We start from the raw sequence: 21,304 nt of genomic DNA on the forward strand, positions 1-21,304 counted from the left end.
TTCACGTGTCTTTATTTTCTTTTTCTTCCTCTGTATCTCTCCCTTTCTTTTCGCCTCGCCCTTTCTCCCTCTCTGTAGCTTCTCCGTGTGTACTTTGCCAGTACAGCCGCAGGCAGGCAAGCAGAGCTGAGTCTGTCATCGGGACTCACTAATGAGCCCTCACTCCATTTCCCCATGTGGAGGAATGTTTGCGCTGTAGAGTGAGCGAGCGAGTAAGGAGAGGGGGGGGGGGAACGAGGGAGACAGACAGGAGAGGGAGGGACGGCGGGAGTGAGTAAGAAGCCAAGAGTGGAGTGTGAGAGGAGCTACCGTACCTGCTGCTCTCACTGCTCAAATATTAACAACGGATTTCAGGGAACTGATGCTGCTGCTCTGGGACAAACCCAAACTGTGGAGGCAGCCGGGTTCAGTGGTTTGTGGACAGGCACTGTACTGCTGCTGCTGGAGGCACTGCATATAAAAGACTGATGGAGGAGGAGGTCACAGAGCCGGATCCTCAGATGGTGGAGCCCTCCAGCATGCCATCGCCAGAGACACATGCGGAGGTAAATGGAGACTTGCCGGGCAACCCATACCTGAGGGATGATGGGACAGTGGACGTGGTGGAGAGTCCGGCAAGAGAGCCTGTTGTGCTGCAGTATCCTACAGAGTACAATCTCAGCCACCAGTGTGGGTAAGAATCATCATATGGGAGAAACAGAGAAATGGTCTGTTGCTGCAGGGAGCAGCTGATAATATGTGCAGAGAGGTGGCACTTCTGTGGAACACTCCCGTCTTTTCTTTTCTCAGTTTGGAGATTGAATTCAGCTTTGTAGTGATGGTTTGATGAATTGGCTTTGCACTCACTTGGCCAATGTTTAAACCCCTTGTGTGCCTTTGCTGCCCAGTCGATGGCACTGGAAGTCATAGAGCCATAATTTAATTTCACAAAAAGTCCATATTTCATTGACAAATGGAAATGTTTTTCACGTTATGATTTCAACAGAAATTTGTTTCATTGCCTGTTGTGACTTGTCACCTTGCACACCATTCGAATAGATAAAGTTGAATGATCAAAAGCAACAGGCAATTAAATAAGTGTCACCATGACTTTTGAGAAGGGATTACTTTGTTTTCAGGTCTGTTTTAGCAGCTGTGTTGTGCATTCGCTGTATTGTATAATATCATCTTATGGTCAATGTGTTTACACAAACTGAGTCATCAGATGGCACCAAAGAGCCTCACACCACAGAAACACCATTGTAACCGAAATGACCAACTTCTGGTTTGGTCTGGAAATTATTTTTTTCATTGTTTTTATTTTAACATCTGTCATTTCTCTAATTGGCAATTTATTTTATGACCAGTTGACAGACTATGCTCTCATTTTAATCTCTGTGATGAAAAATGATCTAACTACACACAAAGTTTCTGCTGCATTTATTTCTGTGGTTGGACCTTTTCAAGAAATCTGCCAGTGTAGCCAAACTTCAGTCTGTGACATCGCATCAGGTGGTTTTGTTTTGCTGTTACATCTTTGATGGAGAATGTATTTTTACACAAAGCTGTCACTGTATTATGTCCATTATGAAGCTGATCTTGTGGCTGGAGCGGCTGCTGTTGGTACACATTGTTCTCCTCGTGTCCCGCTCTGTATTGGCCCATTGCTGTTGGCTGTTGTGCTGCAGGGTCTGATGTAAGAAATTGCCATCTGGCCTCCTTGTCATGCAGGAAGCTCTGAGTAAGGCTGTGCTCTTTCATCAGGTTTTGCTTTTTTTCAAACGTGAAACCTCAGAAATGAGGACGGGCTGCTTTTGCACTTTTGATGCGGTCATGGGTCAATTAGTGATTTCTTATAGGAGAAGAGAGGTGAGGGATTCAAGGGACTGAGTTGTTTGTATAGTTATGAGGCAAAGCATCAGTATATTGGTGAAACTCAGTTTGATCATTTATATCACATCATATATTTTTTGTTCAGAGAGATAGTGACTGTTTCTGGACATTTACATACAGTTACAGCATGAATACACCTTAAATGGAAGTCCATTGTGCTTAAATTGTAGTGCTAAAATGGTATGAAAATTATTGAATTGAAAGAACGTATTTTTATTACAGCTCAATTCCATTATATTCAAACAAACATTAAAAAAGAGCATTTGGAGAGTATCTGCCCATAAAAATGAAATATTTAGTGGTTTATAATTTTTAACATTTGGGATTGTTTTGGCTTTTGATGTGCATGTTCAACATTTTTTGTGACTGTAATCTTTGGCATCCAGTTGATGGACAGTTTGCAGTGGAATGAGTTCGTCATGTCTTCCTGCCAGTTATTTGAGGACATAAGACATTTTAATGGCAGCTGCATAATTGCAGCTTCCTGCTTCTTCCTTTGAGGTCAAACAGTTTTGATTAGTCATGTCACCTTTGTATTATCCTTGAAGTGTCAGCACAAGTAATGCTTTCCCGGTAAGGCATGCAACTTTAGTGAGATTTTATTTATGTCTCAGGTGTAATAGGGTTCATTTTTGCAGTGACCCAGTCTTTACAGGACTAGAAAGTCTTAAGAGTATTAAATTGGTGCATTAATAGTTTGTTCTCCCTTCAGCTAATGTGTAATACTAATATTTAAAGTGATTAAAATGCTTTGAAAACAAAGCTGTGAATGCTCCAAATGGCATTTAATTTTCTTAGAGTTGCCACCTTCAAATAAAAAGTGGCTTTTAAAATGTCTTTATTATATTACTGATTGTCATCCGTATTTACACAACCATCTACCATGAGTCATCTGTGGGAACTTTAATCATGAAAAAAGGAAACATGAGCTTCACTTTGCTCATACTCAACTTCAGCCTTTTTTTTTTTTGTTTTTTGTTTTTTTAAAGCATGACTGTTAAAAACATTCATGGACTTTTATCCATCTGAGGAAGATCTGTTTTTAAAATCATGTTCGTGGTTAAGTTTTAATGTCAAGGTTTGTGGTTAGACATTGCAGAACAGTTCTGTGTTCTTTTTTTGAGCTTTTAATCTTATTACTTTTATCTTTGGGATGAAAGTTGAGGATCTAAAAAAATTAGAGACTTCAGACTTTTATCTGTGACCAACTCCTTCTCACCTGTCATATTTAGCTGTCACCTTTAGTACAGAACCTCTTAAAAAATCAAGACTCTTGATGTGACCGCTCGGCCCATGATTAAATGCCACAGGTCTAATCACAGCTAGTGCGAACATCAACAATAGTGTTCAGTCAATTCATACACTGTCCTTGAGCCAGATTCTGACTCCTAGCTCATTCCCTCACAGACTGAAAGTCACTTTGTGTAACAGCATCAGCTAATGGCCTCAACCTATTGTAAAATTTGAGTTACTATCCTATAAAACTAAAGGGCGGGTTTCATCTGCTTTTAGTGCCATGTTCTTTTGTGAATTTACATAAAATGTACTTTTGGGCAAAATATCTTCTAATCCATTCTAGTAAAAATGAAACAATTAGTGGATTAATTGCTTTATGGATGGTCTCTTAAATGTGTGAGGATATGGTGCTTTTCTTAATTCTTTGTCATTGTGAGCTGGATTTTAGGCTTTTTGTCAGTCAGAACGAGCGCAGTGATGACATTCGAGCGGATCATGTTGTAATATTTCTAAAACAATCGGTGATTTAAATAAGTAAACGAGTGAAACCAGTTGTTTGTAACGGTTTGTAATCGTCCATCTTCAAATACATATACAGAATTTGTCATTCTGTGCCATTTCAGTAAAATCCTCAGGAACATCTGCTGATTTCTGTGGTTCACTTTTATCAGGCACTCGATCTGAGTATTAAATTCCATGATCTTGCCTCCTTTTCCCGTTCATCTAATATATATATCACAGCATGCAGAGAGTAAGGATTAGATGAAGGGAAGATCACTTCTGATTTAAGTGATTACTGCATGCTTTGTTCCTGAAGGGCAAATTAGCTTCTTCAGCTGAGACCTTGATCAATTTAATCAGATCTAATGATGCTGAAAACTGTGAAGCGCTCTGTTCTACACTGTCTTTTTAAGGGGTTGAAGGTCAGTGTTTCATGGTCTCAGCACATTATTTCACACTTTATCTTTTCCGTTATTAAACACCATATCCTTGAGATATTTTAGTAAAGTGTTATCTAAATCTTATCCTTTCTTAATGTCCCATAGCCTTGATGTACGGAGCCCCGCAAGGGATATGGGAGAAAATAAAATTACGATAAACTTTTGCGACATCTCGCAAATGTTGAATTCCAACAATGGCGGCAGCTACTTATTTGTAATATTACTCTTTCTGGGTCACAAAATAAACTTTTAAAATATTTTGAGGCGTAAATGTAGCTGTGTAAACGTCAAATATCTGCTCGGATTAGAAGATCACATATTTGAAAAAGTGCTCCGACGTTTTCGGAGATGTCTGACACGCACCATCTCGAAGCTAACGGGAGGTCGAGACCTACTACAGCCGAACACCGTCCTCCCAGTCGGCTTTGAGCTGGCGGCCTCCGAAGAATGCGGCTAAAACGTTTGCAAGATCCCGAGTTTGTTTTGCGAGATCTCGCAAAAGTCCGTCTTAATTTTTTTTTTCTCCCATGTCCCTTGCGGGGCTCCGTACCGTATTGATGTGTAATTACATTAGTCTATATTTATTTTTATATTTCATAGTCGTTTTTTTTCTTTACATTTTGAAATTGAAACGTAAATGGACATATTTGGCATGAATAAATATTTTGTGCCATTAACTGTAAGATGTCAGTCAGCTATTTCAATTTTAACATTTACATTAATTTCCACTGTCACTAAAAATACTGTATTACACCATAAATATGTGCAGTGGTAGGAAGACTGCAAGTAGCCAGTATTTACACAAGACAGTATATTCCTCTACAAACCTATCAGGAAGTGTTTTACAGTGTGCATTTAATTTAACAAATCTTAGTCAAATCAAATGATAGCATGAATAGCACATGAGGAAGAGATCGAAGGAATTGTGATGGAGTGGTGTGGGCATAACTGAATCAGCAGAGTGATAGCGGGAAGTGTCAGATTGAAACGTGTGAAGATCTGAAATGGCTAATACCACTGACTTCAGTGCTCTGCTTGAACTAACATCATGCTTCATTTATGTATTCTAAAATGATTCTTTACTCTATGAATGTGTGGAAATAATTGAATATGTCTGCCACAGCAGCATACCAGGTTAAACCTAGTATAACTTAAAGGTCATGCTTGATTTAGGGAATTTAAGGAAAAAATGTCACCATGTGATTCATTTTCAACCAAACAACTACTAAACTGGGTTTTTGGTGAGATCAGGTACACAGATGACTGATTTAAAAAAAATAATAATAACAACTCAACAATTTAATTACTGCTGGTGTTTAAAATTCCAGCAATCCAACAGACTAATAATTCTAGCTTGCACATAAACTCTTACTACCTGTTAAGATGCTCAACAACCATCCCAGGAATGTAAAAAGTAAGAATTGGATTTCTGCTGCTGAGTGTCATTATGTCATTCATTCTTAGTCTTGATTAGTGTGAGCTTTTCTGCTGAATGCAGAATCTAATGAAAGTGAGAAAACTCACAATGGAAGCCACAATTTCCCTCCACCCTGAGAGTACACACAGTGCTGTTTCATCCTACAAAACCAAAAGTTTGCACCACAAACTGCCTTTTAATTAATTTGTGTCTCCATTGTCTGCTTTCAAAATATTTTCAATATGATTCTTGTTATCATAATAAGCCATGTGTTGATTTCTGATATGAATTGAAAGTCGCCCTTACATGGTAGCCATTCTGATCAATAGTTCCCCAGGCAACACAAATGCAGAAAAGTACCTGTGTAAATCAGCTGATATCATGTGGGTTGGCTCGTAGCGATAAAGTTGAAAGAGCGGACAAGAGGGATGATTGTAATATTCAAAATGACAGCTGAGAAATGGCTGAATAATTGATGAATTAGGAAATGAAAAATCCTGACATTACGCGCAAGAAAAAGCTGCTCCTAATAGGCGGAGCTGCAGACGTCTTGATGTGCATGCTTATTAAACTGACAAACATGCAAGATGCAGAGGCCGGTTGTGAACTGCGAGGCGACAGATGGCTGATCGTTGTTGCAGGATGTAGGAAAATAAACCTTTCGAGATAAAAGAAACAAACAAAGAGGGCAATATTAATGTATAACTATAAACTCCTCTAAAACCTTCAGTGAAGGCTAAGAAAAGATCACCCCTGGCTTATGGTTGTTGTTATTTTGGTTTTGCAAGAAGAATGAGCAGCATGCCTTTGTCATAAAAACCTCTAAATATAAACTAACAGATTTTGAGGGCATAAAATTACTGTAACCCTAAGAGTGTAAAATCTTTTCCCTTTTCACATTTAGATGTATTCTAAATATTTTTGTCTAAGCTCTCATAACTGTGAGATGTATGAAACTCTGCTCTGCTGTCAACTTAACCTGTAAAGGAGATGAAACAATGAAAAATGTGATTCTTTAGTTTGGTGCAGATCATTCAGTTCATTCTAAAAATCCTCCATTATGTCAAAGAAGCATTTCCTCAAAGGGCTCATCTAGATGAAATCCTGTCGGAGATCTTATCACTAAGATCTCAGTGCTTTTACTTTCCCCCTGTGCCCTTGAGCTTTAATTTATTGAATAATTAATTACTTCAGACTCATTTGCACCTACATTGCACACAGGCATGCTCATATGCACCTAACGTAGACATGAATTCAGCACATTCACCTCGAGCTACACGCTGTGTTACTTTCCATTTAGTGAATGAGTTCTGTTTCATTTATGAAGCATGTTTATGCCGCGCCTATTGGATTTGTTTTAGCAGTGCCAGAGTCACAAATGAGCGAAACTGTCGCTTTAAAATCTGATTATTTCTTATTTTCTTCTTGACTTAATTGTAAGTTTTGTTTGAAAGGGAACCTGCGCAGCTCGCAAATCAATTCTCACAGTTTTTTCTTTTTCTGTGGCTAATTTGAAACCCTAATAAGTCAATTCTACAGTGATGTTGTGGGGACCATGAAATGTCACAAACAGAAGCTGCTGTTTTTAGAAATGTGTAAGGTGGGCTTTTAATGGTTTGTTTGTTTTTGGAATTAATCCTCCAAGAGAGAAGACTCCTGTACAGCTCCTCTTTTCTACCCTCACTGCTGTCTAAATGATTTCTTCTATTGTCTCTCAGGGAGAAGATGCCGTTCCACCATGTAACGGCAGGCCTGCTCTACAAGGGGAACTACCTGAGCCGCTCGCTGTCCGACAGTGACAGCGATGTGTTGGCCAGCATCTCTGTTGAGGAGCTTGACGGTAGGACTCTTCTGTAAACTGGCTACTGTTCTCCCTTCCTTATCCTTGATGATTTATTCAAAGTGAATAGGCTGCTTACAATCTTCCTACCAACATAGTAATTGGCAACATCATGCAGCTAATATATTAATATTCATTACTGCTATATGTTGTTACTCAAACCTGAGAAGAAAATCATCCATAAAGGATCTTCTATTAAAAAATAAATAAAAAATGATGTGTTTTGTGTCTTCAGCAAAAGCAAAGCCAGGTTTAGGCTTTTATTCACCAACTGTTAACTTATTTATGCAACAAACACAAGTCCAGGCCTTGAGTTAAAAAAACAAAACACACTTTTTAGACTTAAATAGTGTGACCTGGAAATGTTGCTGCATACAAATGATTATAAAGCCACTGTGGCTTCATGTTTAGTTACACTTCATGCCAGCTTAAGCAGGGTGTAGGAACAGAGTTAACCCTCTCCAGGCAGACGTTGCAGATTTGCAACAGTTAAGAACTAACAACCTGATTACCCCACATACATATTTTACGAGTTTTTTTTTCTCAGAAGTACCACTGCAGGACATGGTTGTGCATTAGCAACAAAAAACTTAGGAAAAAGTTACAAAAAGGTCAGAGAACAATTAGCCTGTAATTGAAACCCAACAAAGGTATTGAACATTTAAAGAATATTTGACTGTGTGTAAAGGGAAAAAATTATGTGTAAAATAAAAAAACAAGTATTTTGGACGATAAGCCTGTCCACACTGTAGACTCTAAATCTATGTGGATCTCTTTTTCCCCCCCAAAAGAGTCTGTTCTGTTCATTTTATTGCCAGAAACGCTTTGAGAGACAATGCGGCGCTACAACACGAGCAGCATCTGCCTCACCGAGTCAACCAGCCACAGAAATGCAGTATTCTCTACATAGCTTATCTTACCAGGAGCATTTGTGGTCTGCTGGCCTCTCTCTGTCCCAGACGCTGTGTTTATGAACCCTTTGTTTTGCAGTATGTCTGAGAGTAATCACCTGGGCCCGTACAACACAAACCTGATCAATAATGGTCTGCTGGAGTCAGCAATAGCAACCTCACAGGTAGCAAACAAGCTAGACTTCCCAAGACCTTGAAAATATTAATCTTTTGATGCAACATTAAGCTGCTGCCTGGAAAATTGGCATTGCAAGGCATGGTAATGGCCAGATACTCTGTCAGGACGGAGTTTTAATATGCACGAAGGGATTTGCTGTGTGTGAATTCCTCATTCCTGTTTCAATGGGTTCACGCTGTTTAGTGAATACGAAATGATCTGTGGTTATAGGGTCCTGATGAGGTCCATTTAAAAACGCTATGACTGAGTCACTGTAGCCTGCCAGCACTGTAATTACTGCATAAGTATTTACCCTGAATTATATGCTGGATGGTATTACAGTGGGTTTGCAGACAGGTCACTAGTTTGAATAGTGAAAGTCAGTAGAACCAGGTGTGACTCACTCAGGCCCTCATAACTGATATTGTTAACAAAATGTGTCTCAGTCGTGCAGGTTACTTTTCCCAGTGATGTCTGTGATTGCTACCAATGTCCACTATGTCATTTAGAAATTAAAGAAGAAACAAGAAGCTTTTCTGGGGAATTGCATGTCGGAATAAAACCACGACTTGTGGTGAGGGGAGCAACTGTGTGCTTGGCTGTCTGCAGGTGCAGTGTGAAGTTTTGTGCCAACTAGAGGAGATAAAGAGGGGACTGTCGATGATGATCCTAATTTTTAGTATTGATTAGTTTGTTTGTTTTTTAAGCCATTTTTTAAAAACAACTATGGTGTGGTAAGGTAGTTCCAGAAGTTATACATCTTACAATATTCCAGAATATTAGCCTGCTTTCATGTGTATTTGGGATCTTTGTCCTGTTGGAACATCTAGTTGTGTCCAAGTTTTAGCCTTCCAGATGTTGATTTGAGGTGAAGTTGAGGAATTTGGAGGTAGTTCTCCTTCCTCAGTACTCCATCCACCTGTACCAGTACCACTTGAAACAAAACAGCCCCAGTGCATGCTGTTACCACCACAGTTGATACAGAGTTTGAAAGCCTCACTTTTTTTTGCATGCAAGCACATCTTTTTTCATTGAGGCCAATCTTTATCTTGTCTGACCATAAAACTTTTCTCCAGAAGCCATTTGGCTTGTCCAAGTGGGCAGCTACAAATTTCAGTCAAGTTTGAAAGTGTTGATTTTTGGAGCAGGAGCTTCTTTTTTAAGCCGCACCCTCTTAGTGCATGGTGATATAAAACTCAATTTATTGTGGACAGTGCTGCTAGTGATCCAGCAGTTTCCTGGTCCCTGAACATCTCAGGCAATTTCCTCTCATCTGAGGGTGACAGTTTCAGTGTTCATCCAGACTTTGGTAAAATGGTGTCCAAATAACTTTGAACTTTGAATCTACAGTTGTTTAAAATTGACTCCAAGAGACTTTTCTGTCTTGTGTTAATCTACAGTTTTCAATCATTAGAAGATCTTTAGATTATCACTGTCTTCACTGACTCTGACTTTCCCATTGTTATGAGTATTGTGTAATCCAGTGAGTGCTGTCTAACAAATCCTTCTTATCCTGACAAAGACAAACTGCCAGCTAGGGCTGGGCCATATTATACCGTTCACGGTAATACCGGTATAATGTTGGGCAACGATAGGAAAATGAAATATCGCGATAGAATGGGAGTAAAACGCGCATGCGCAGTGCCTTTGTTTTCATACGCACATGGCCGATTGTTGAGTGAAACTGATGAACCAGAATTGGTTTGTAAAAATGGTGCAACTTCCGTGATGTGGAACTGGTTTGGTGTTTGTCCGTCAGATACACAACAAAGCACATTTTTTTGCAGAACATGCAAGCGGCTGTTGTTATTGTCATATTTGTCGGACTAAGATGCTCTTAAATCTGGGAGTAATCTGGGTCCTAAACTCCGTATACTTCAGGTCAAACAACACTGCAGCATCACTTAGAGTTAAAAACTGTCTAAATTCTTTCATCTTTAATAAAACGATCAGCATTGCTGCTTTACCAGGTGTAACTATAAAGTTTAACTTCCAGGCATCCATGAAAACAAAAGTTATTACATTTAACGGAGTTAGAAGTTAGCAGGAAGCTAGCGGAAGTTAGCTCGCTAGTTTCGCTAGTTACCTAAGCATGATATTGCATGTTCTGACAGAGATTTCTGAAAAAAATCAAACGTACAGCTCTGCTATCACTTCCAACATAAATGAAGACAGGAAACTAAACAGCAGTGACGTTTGTAGGGTTACTGAAGTTGGGCTAGCTGGTATATAATGATGTGCTACGTGATCGCTAGCGACACAGCTATGTTAGCATAACATAAACAGTGAAGCTGGAGGACGAACACTAACACTTTTCCACTTATAAAAGTGAACGTGAAGGTTCTTCATGGTTAGAGACAAATGCAATCGCATGGCAGGATGCTGTAAACGGACCAAACTTCAGTCAGGAGAACAACTGAGACAATCCATCCACAATACGAGGTTAGTCATTAATATACTGCAACAACATGGGAATAGAGCAGCTGCCAGAGAATTCAACATTAATGAAACAATGGTACAGAAGTGGAGGAAGCAAGAAGAATGAGTTTAATAAAGTTTGATTTATCTGACTGCTTTGTTTCGCTTAATGTGCCATATAATCCCGTGCACCTTATGGTCCAAAAAATACGTACTGCACACTGCAGTTTAATGTTGCAAAGCACCTCTTTTTAACTTCAGTGGATATTATACATGGTTATGCTCAGGATATGTCAGCCCATTTCTACTGGAAATGCCTTTTGGTTAAACTTTCAGCAAGGAATTTGCATTTGCACTGTTACATTTTTATAAAGCTTTAATGTACATAAAAACCAGCTTCTTGTTTAAGTGAAAATAAATGGAAGGTTGTCTTTTTGCGCTAGTAATGTTGTGGAGTTGTATTTTGTCTCGCATCAATTATATCGTCTGTTATATCGTTATCGCAAATTTTCAAATATATATCGTGATAAATATTTTTGGCCATATCGCCCTGCTCTACTGCCAGCTTTATTCAATAGTGATCACTGATAGGTGCCTTGGCCTTGTAAAGTTAAACAACATTATAGAATCTTCAGCACTACTATTTGAGCCTGTATGTCCATCCAAAATAAATTCAAATGTGTGCACCCAAATTTTTTGGTTTTTAGAGTCATTAAAGATGTTTGTGGGGCAATCATTCCACTCTGGAAAAATAACAGACTTGTAAACTTTTAACCCCTGTAGCCCTTCAGTTTCAGTCCCCTGATACAGATTACTCAGCCTCTGCGTTCTGCACATGTAACACTTCTGCTTCACAATATTTACTGTTTGTCCAGGGGTATTAAAAACCTTGCAGCTGCAGGCTGAGCTCTCATATGACTGGTAGTGTGGAATCATTCAGCTGTTGAGTTTGTTGTTTAGTTTGTTAATGTTTTATCTCTCAGGAGGAGCTGCTGCTGCCAGCAGGGATTACTGAAGATAACAGCAGGTTCTTAAGTGTTTCTCACAGTAGGTACACCACTGTAAGATTTAAAATATGTCAGTCATTACGAGACTGCTGGCAGTTGTTCACCAGAAGCTGCACTGGAAGAAAGGCAACTTTAATATGTGAGGTTGATCCTGACCAGTGTTTTCACTCCATGTTACAGCATCAAAGAGAGTTCACGTTTCCGTGTATTTTCTTATAACTAGAATGGGGAAAATCTCTTGTAAGATGTAGGATTTATAACTAATTCTCAGAAACGCACTCGATAAGCTGTTCTGATCATCTGAATGTGAAATATTGTTCATGCCATTCCACACAAGCCTTTTTGCAGCGTTGCCCTTGCTCTGTGACCTGAGTGTAATCTTAAGAAGCTCTAAAAGCCATTTGTAACCTCTTTGCACCTCATTGGTTTCTTTAAAAGTGGACAGTTTTTGTCTTATTCGTTACATAAATTTAATTATGGTGTAAGGAAGGCCCAGAAAAGAGCTTTTTGCAGAATAATAAGCCTTTCCTTACCAAGTACAAGCACAAACAACAAAACTTCAAGACTTTTCCTTCCCTGTGTACTCTCTGGTCCATCCGGAATATATCAGGGAAAACCATGTTAGTCTGTGGCGTTAGATCCTGGAAGAACAAACTGAGCATTTATTACAAAGATGTTATTATTACATGACTCTCAGTAATATTGGGGCTGTGAAGTTTCACAAAATTGATCATAATCTCATAATATTTGAAAACTGCTACTTACAGAAGATCAAATGATTAACTGTATGCTTTGACCTTATGTGATCTCTTAGTCATGCTGTTGCTGAGTGAGGTTAGTACTCCAGGGTGAGAGTTGCATGAGGTCATTGACCTTTGGTTGCATGTGTGAATTTACAGAAACTCCTAGAGAGTCTTCATCTTTCAAGTTTTATGCAAATCAGATGACTTCATCTGTTACCACAGGGCAGCTTGAGAGAACTTAAACTAGTTCAAAAGTTTGAATTTCAAGACATAATGAATTTTTAAATCTTTTATGACTGAAAACTAAATTTATTGAACTATTTTCATCACACAGCTGACATTTCATTCAGTGTAATTCTGAAGGTGCACTGGGACAGTTCTAATGTAATAGCCCGGATGACAGACACCATAATATCAAATAGTATCGAAACACTCCACCACAAATTCAGATGAATATGCATCCACAGAGGCAGACCTGGGTGAGTTCAGTTTTTTCTAAAGGTTTTGTGAGGGTGGTGCAAGAAATTCTTCCTGGCTCTTCTTTCACAAAGCATGCTGAGTTATAGCAGATGGCAGGAAGTCTACGGGTAATTTAGAGTTCCTTCAGCCAACCTGAAGAGAGACTCAAAGAGACACACAACAAACATTTCCAACTCCAGTGGGATAAAAGAAGCTGTTCCCACTTCTGTTTTCTACGAGCACCAGGACAGTTACCAATAGGGAAGAAACTGGTTGTGCAATTAGCGCGGAGAGTACCTGATGTATAGTTCTTGCATCCTGCAACAAACACAAAGAATCACACATACAGTCACACAGTTTTCAATAAACAACTCATCTGAGGAGGAGCTTGGGGAACTGTCCATGGTGCTGCCTGTGTTTTCCTTTACCCCAGTCACACTGGATAACACAGTACAGAATCCAATACTTAGTCATTAACACAGCACCAAACTCTAATAATAAGAATTGTTGTTGTTGTTGTTATTATTGTTATTATTGTTATTATTATTATTATTATTATTATTTAAAAACGGTTAAAATTATAATTTAAAGTCAGGCAGCCTCTGAAAAATGTCTTCAGACATTTATCTAACAATGTAATGTTCATTCATTGTGTCTGCATCAATCAGTTATTTTATTCTCTCTGAAAATTGAAGTCAAACTGCACTTGAGGTATTATAAATATACCACTTAATTTTTTAATAATGTTCTTTAAACAATCCCACAATCCAAATCAGGCCTTTTGAGATTTCAGAAACAAAAAACATAATAAGAATTAGTGAAAAAAAAATGAAGGTACAAATGAATAAAATCGGTTTTCTATGTAACACAAATATACAACAATTTGTTAACATTAAAAATACTTAAATACATTAAAACAAATACCAATTTAAAAATACCCATGTAATACTGTGTTGGGGGTATGAATATAAGACCTCTCTCTAACACAGGGAGACAGGCATCTGCTCACACACACACACACACACACACCTACACTTACAACTAATTAGAATCATAAATCAATCATTTATGCATGAGGTACTCTGCAGGCAAACTAATATGTATGCCTGTGATGTGATGGGTTGTTAGCATTTGTTTGTGTGTGTGTGTGTGTGTGTGTGTCCTGGGACACATTATTTCCAGAAAAGTGTCTCGTGTTCTTGCAAACGATGATGATGTTTTACGTGCTCAGGACCAGCTGGTTGGGGAAGCAGTAGCGTGCCATTTTGAAAAAGGTCAACAGGGACAAAATCCTCTTATTTATCTACAGTTGGCACTCTTCTTTGCTTAATGGCACAATTCATTATTTACACACCATTTATCCTTTATTATTCCCAATCATTTGCGAGAAGATAAAATGCTTTTAGTGTGTTGCTTTGCAAAGCAGTTAATTGCAACACAATGTCATTTATTTAAGACTTTTTTTTTTCTTTCTCATTTGTCATTAAAATATTTGCTATCATCCAACCATTTTTTGATTACTTTTATGCACTTGTGAGAATATTACAAAAACAAACACTAGCTACCATCAAATATACATTTTGTTTGCAGGGATTTGATTCTGAGTCTCGGATGTGATGTAAACTGATTGTGACTGTTTTTTATTGTTGTTGTTGTTGCTTCCATAGTGATTTGGTAAATGTCCTCTGCTTTTACATTTCCTGGGAAGGATTGGGTTAAACCATGGTAAATGGCCTGCATTTGTGTAGCGCTTTTCTAGTCCCTAAGGACCCCAAAGCACTTTACACAACCAGTCATCCACCCATTCACACACTGGTGATGGCAAGCTACATTGCAGCCACAGCCACCCTGGGGCGCACTGACAGAGGCGAGGCTGCTGGACACTGGCGCCACAGGGCCCTCTGACCACCACCAGTAGGCAACGGGTGAAGTGTCTTGCCCAAGGACACAACGACTGAGACTGTCCAAGCTGGGGCTCGAACTGGCAACCTTCCGATTACAAGGCGAACTCCCAACTCTTGAGCCACGATCGCCCCCATAAACCATCTACTGTGCTCTCCCGTCTCAAATTATTCAGTGCTCAACAGCGTGCTCATGCATGTCATGCAGTCATAGTGTTCTTCAGAGAAGTGACATTCCTCTTCTATTTAAAAAAAAACACCAGACGCCTGTCCGTCTCTCTCCCTTTTCTTACCATGCATCCTCTCTTATCTGTAGGCACACTTATGAAATATGTATTTATTAAAGCACAGTGAAGCCTGCTGACTTCTTTTACTGATGGCTTGATCACACATCAAGCAGTTACTGAACCAGCTGTGTAAAAATAAGGCATTTTTGTCTCTGGTCTGAGAATTGGTGAGCTCAGCTTCAGTTGCTCAGATGACTAAAGAAGTCATTTGGATGAGTGATGAAACGTTTCTCCTACTGAAAACGGTACATCCAGATAAATGGTATTGAATATGCATGTTCATTATCAATTTAAAGCTTTCTCAAATCATTCTATAAAGCAGAAACAGTTTTTATATGACGAACTTATTCTCTTATCAAATGATGTGACCAGTGTGGGAAGCCGCATCTAGGAAGTCACCGGGTAACATTTTGGGGTTTCTGGTGTATCTGGGTCAAGATTTTCTGATGGTCACTGTGTAAGAATGCAGATCCACTCATCCCTTGTCTTCACTACACTGTCTTCACTGCTTTACTACACATACATTCACACCTGTGGCTGTGGGAATAAACTTTTTTTTCGTTCTGTGATGATGAATGGTCCATTAACAGTGCAAAATTTTTACATACCTTGTGAGTTTAAAAACACTGTGCAATGATAAACGGTGGCGACAAAAGTAGTCCTTCTCTGACTGTATGTTTGCAGTCTTATTCAACAGAAGGCAAACTACACTGTAAAATGATCATTTAGCTGAATCAACATTGCTTTCAATCGCAAAAGGAGCTGAACGTTACACACGAGCTTCACCAAATTGGTATTTTCAGTTTTATTATTCCCCTGTAGTTTATCTTCCCTGCTGTTACATGTATTCTCATAAGCACTGGTGACTCGAACAGCCAGAACATGCTAAACCACACTACAGCAAAAAACAAGGCTTCAGTGTTTATTAGGCAACAACAAAGAAGGATGTTTAGCAGGATGGGAAGATGAAAATGTGTTTTTTCTCTTATCTGTTGAATAGCATAGGTAGGGGTGTTATTCTACACAGTAAATGGTTCTATCGACTGAAGGAAAAATCCAATATCCTAAAGGTCACAAATTTAACGCTTATAAGGGACGAAAAGCAGTGAAGCAAGTCCCACTCTAACTACCTCTTTTAGCGTAGCTTTGGATGATTGAAGCAGACCTAATCTGCTCATTTTAGATTTTATGTTTTTATTCTTGGAGTCGACATAATATACAGTTAAAAATAATAATAATTTGCCTCATAATCGGCCTCAGTGCAGTTCTTAAGTTCATTCATTGACTTAAATGAACAATTTGAATGCCTTTTCTCTCCCACTTTGAGCCAAGTTTCTCCTGATTGGCTGCCCCTCATAGACAGAAGGTTTAAATAGAAGGTGGATTCAGCTTTTCTGTTCACAGCCAGAACTACATGTCTGCGTTGACCCTATTAGGGATATTAGAGCATTCTGAAGTGTGAACCTTTGGCTCAAATTGATTTCTTTTTTGTATACATTCCTCAAAAAGCGCCAATCAAAGATAATATCATATACCAGCAGGTTACAGTGGAGAAGGTGAAATCATGAAAAGCTGAGGTGACAGTGGCTGTGACAGCAGGTGGAGAAAATGAATCAATGGTCTGAATTGATCTTGTTAACTTGAGGCAGTGGTGCGAGACCAATTGCATCACACAGCCCAAAGCTAGGTCAGACAGGAAGTAAGGGAGAGGGAAGAAGATAGAGGAAGGACTGTGGATGATGATGATGATGATGATGAATGAGGTGAAAGTTTGACTTCATTGAATGTATTGTGAAATAAAAGTCTCAAGAAGCATATCATTGCCAAAGAAAGGAATCCCAGAAATGCGAAAGACCAAGAAAAATAACTACGCTGATTAAGTGTTTGATTCCCCAAACTGGGAGCAGGAGGGGTAAGCCCTATTTATAGATGCTGAGTCGATATCCTGTTTGTCTTGGCAGAGATCAGAGAGGCGTTTAAGGTGCTGGATCGTGATGGAAACGGGTTCATTTCCAAACAGGAGCTGGGCATGGCCATGCGGTCTCTGGGTTACATGCCCAGTGAGGTGGAACTGGCCATTATCATGCAGAGACTAGACATGGATGGTGAGTCACATGTACACACACACACATGTAAAAATGCTCTGTGCAGTGCAGAATGGGATCTTCCCTCATGTGTTGCATAATAAAAATGTACACACCGTCAGTTTTTATTGTCTTATCAACGGGTAACTTCACAAATATCTACGGTAAACTGCAATATTTCTCTGTTCACTCTTTAGGCTTCAGATGCACTGATTACATCTCCCACCGTCTCATGCATAAAACATTTATTCATGCCTGCATGACTTTGTACTATTCTTGTTTTCAGCTACTTGCTTTATCCTCTTGACACATTGAATTATCAAAGTGAAATTGATGCCCAAGGAGAGCAAAGTAAATGAAGAAATTTGGAGATTAATCAAAAGTATGCATGCGTGAGATGGGCATAGTTTTTGTCGGTTAGGTGGGTTTTCACAATGGTTGCCCAGCAAGTACAATTTGTATAATGTCATTGTAGTTCCTTCATAACTTGACAGTCTGGTGTGTGAAAGTACATTTAAAAAAATGCATTATAACAACAACATGTATAAGATTCTTGCAACATAAAGAAAGAGTTTTATTTCTGCAGCACTGTCCTCACCTGAGACATTTGAACTTTTTGTCCTCAGAGAGAACACTCTCAGCACCAAGAAAATACAAACTTAAGCTTTCTCTTCTTTTGCACAGAGCATTTCTGCCAATACGGTCGTCTACGTTAACTGTGACTGACATTTAATAAAGGGTAGACTCTTAAAATTATATAAGACTGGGATGGGAAAATGCAATATGCAAATGTCAGATTGCTGAAAAAATATTCACATTTTTCATGTTTCTATCAGAGGCTTTGATAAGTGCTTTTCAGTCTCAGAAAGAGTGGAATACTATAAATGTTCAAGGCTGAATATTAAAGTTTAAGAAGTTAGACTGCCTTTATGCTTCTGACTCATCCACCACAGAATCCCCGGAGACCCTAACTGCTGCTGTGCCTCAGGGCCGGATCTTGTTGCATCGTCTGCCGCAACCAGAAGTTGAGGTTACTTTTGTCACAGCAGCTTTTGTCACCAACGTCCAGAGCTGTTTGTTTATTTATTCCCTTTCTTGTCATTTATCTTAGTGTATTGAATCTGAGTTTGCTGTGGTTTCAAAAACCTCTTTTAATCAACTAGGTCAATTTGTTTGTATCGATAAATGTCTTTAGCAAAATACTGGGGATTTTTCTTTATTTGGGCAGTATTGAATGCTGGAGCTGGCTGAATACAGAGTCAGGATACAGTCTAATTTTGAAAATGAACATAGAATAAGGTAACTCGGATCAAAAAAGAGATGGCACTAATGCAGGAGGCCAGTAGGAGGTAGGTTGTGTTTCCAAATAGGCTTAAAACATGGAACTGTGGAGTACTGGGAGCTTAACTGGAAATGTTATGGGTATTGTCATCTGCCAACACACACATCAAATCCTGCATGAGCTAAATGACCTCAAAGAAACACACAGTGCACAAACAAATATAAGAAAAAAATTCAGCACATGTTGTTTGAAAGAAATTATTTTGCAATTCAGCAATTCTCTTCTCGTGTGTATGTCCAGCAATGTATTGATGAAGAGCGTCAAGGGGGCGCTGAATGAGGGAGAGTAAGGGTATTAGCAGATGAGTGGGAATGGATGATGGTGATTGTATCCTGGCCAGGTGGGCAGCTGTGAGGCTCTTTCACAGCCATTGATTCTTTGCCCAGCTGCCAACTCCAGCTGATCTCCAGAAGATACTGATCGGTTATGTGTTCTGCTTCTCTCTTCTGCCAAACCAATCCATGTGATAGTTGCTGAGCTCTGTTTGCCCTTCATGCAGAGGTGTGACTCCTCTTCTTTGTTCCTAATCACAGCATTGCACCAGTCTTTGTTGTTCACTCAGATTACACTTGTTCTTTGTTGTACTGATAATGGTCATGTCTTCAATCTGTCAATTCTGAATACCAACATTTGCTTTTATTCCCTCCTGTCATTTGCCTGATTTGTTATCTTTACAGTGAGCAGGATTCTGCATATTTCTTTAATAATTTATTGTTCTGTTTCCAGCTGAAATGAAATGCTTGGTTGTGACATAACACAGGAAGAAACTGTTCAAAAGCAGGTGGCTTGGGCTATGACAGACACAGAAAGTGACTCAGTGACTTTGTGCATAATGTTCAGCTGTCAGAAACTGCGGATACATCAAAATGGGAGCTGAGATGCAACTGTGGTGTTTTAGGGAAGAGTGAATTACCCTGTACTGTGGTTTGTTTGTTTTTCTTTGAGGCTTTGTGCATGTTTGGTACAGCATCGAGGAATAATTTAAACAGTAGTAATTATCAAATTGGACAATCAACATGGCTTGTTGTCATTCAGTTTGCACACGAGTTTTTATCTGGTTTATCTTCTGTAATGGAAGTAAAAAGTTTGGGTGCTACTAAAACAACTGAACTAATGCATGTGTTAATGCACGTTGTAGAAGTATTCATGCACACAGGCTTGGAATTACATAAACCGATACAACAATGTAGCAAGAAGCAAACTGAACACATTGTTTCCCAGAGGAGCTGCCTTCCTGACAGCACCACTGGGGAGAAACACCTTCTTAGAAGTGGAGGGAATAAAATGTACAACACTGGGGTAAACTATTTAATGCTCGCTGTAGTAATATGCACATAAATCAGTGGATTTTGTGTGTATTGCTAAATGCTGAGATTGTTCATAGCTCCGCTTTCTCACACTGGAGATAATTTTTTAATGCCCTTAATTTTTTTTTACTGTTTTCAATTTCTGCAGGTTCATGCTTTCTTTTGGTTTTCAGACATTAAAGCTCTATATTCTTTATAGTTTTCTTTAAGCGTGTTATTTTTGGCTTTTTCGTGTTTATGAGGTTTTTGTTGTCTGTACCTTTTTTAGTTCTTGTTGATACCTTTTGTGTTGCCATTGTGTTTCTTCAATTTTGTCTCCTTGTGTCAAGTTAGTCTTGTTTTTCTGTTCTATTTGGTTGTTGTTGGGTTTTACTTCCTTTGTCTTGTTTTCTATATTCGTTTTAGCTCTCCTCCCACCTTTTACCTCTCCCCTTGTTATCTGACATATGCACACAAATCAGGCATAACACTGTGACCACCTCCCTAATATTGTGCTGGTCACACTACACTAGACTCCTGAAGATGTGTTGTGTATCTGGCACCAAGATGCTGGCAATAGATCCTTTGAGTCCTGTAAGTTATGCGGCGGGACTTGATCAAACTTGTTTGTCCAGTACATCCCACAGATGCATGATTGGATTGAGCCTGGGAAACTTTTGAGGCCAAGTCAACACCTGAAACTCACTTTTGTGCTCCTCAAACCATTTCTGAAGCACTTTTCCTTTGTGGCAGGGCACATCATCCTGCTGAAAGAGGCCATAGCCTTTAGGGCAGGGGTGGACAATTCCAGGCCTCGAGGGCGGGCATCCTGCAGGTTTTAGATCTCACCCTGGCTCAACACACCTGAATCAAATGATTAGTTCATTACCAGGCCTCTGGAGAACTGCAAGACATGTTGAGGAGGTAATTTAGCCATTTGAATCAGCTGTGTTGGATCAAGGACACATCTAAAACCTGCAGGACACCGGCCCTTGAGGCCTGGAGTTGCCCACCCCAACTTTAGGGAATACCGTTCCCATGAAAGGATGTACATCGCCTGCAACAATGATTAAGTAGGTGGTAAGTGTCAAAGTAACATTCATATTCAACATAAATGGCAGAAGCCAAAGTTTCCCGGCAGAACATTCCCCAAAGCAGCACACTGCCTCGGTTGGCTTGCCTTCCTCTTATAGTGCATTTTAGTAGCAGGTATTCCCCAGGTAAGTACCCGACCAGCCACATGATGTGAAAGAAAACACGATTCTTCAGACAAGGCAATCTTTTCCATTGCTCCATGGTCCAGTTCTGATCCTCACATGCCCATTGTTGGTGCTTTTGGCAGCTGACAGGGGTCAGCCTGCCTGCAGCTATGCAGTCTCATCCAAACTGTAATACATTGTGTA

At 39.3% G+C, this 21,304-nt stretch overlaps 1 protein-coding gene across 1 annotated transcript in view; it reads left to right on the top strand.

Annotated features, from left to right (window-relative positions):
- Positions 1-467: 467 nt before the first annotated feature.
- LOC146619331 (calcium-binding protein 8-like) overlaps positions 468-21,304 on the top strand; it is a 53,617-nt gene continuing 32,780 nt past the window's right edge. Inside the window, exons 1-3 of the mRNA XM_085370789.1 lie at positions 468-673; positions 7,185-7,306; positions 17,151-17,294. Of these exons, the coding sequence (XP_085226915.1) occupies positions 468-673; positions 7,185-7,306; positions 17,151-17,294 (472 nt within the window). The remainder of the gene's footprint in view (positions 674-7,184; positions 7,307-17,150; positions 17,295-21,304) is intronic.

The sequence above is a fragment of the Diplotaxodon limnothrissa genome, linkage group LG14 (assembly GCF_057381915.1).
Source record: "Diplotaxodon limnothrissa isolate DT_005_m linkage group LG14, D_limnothrissa_male_GT1.1, whole genome shotgun sequence".
NCBI lineage: Eukaryota > Metazoa > Chordata > Actinopteri > Cichliformes > Cichlidae > Diplotaxodon > Diplotaxodon limnothrissa.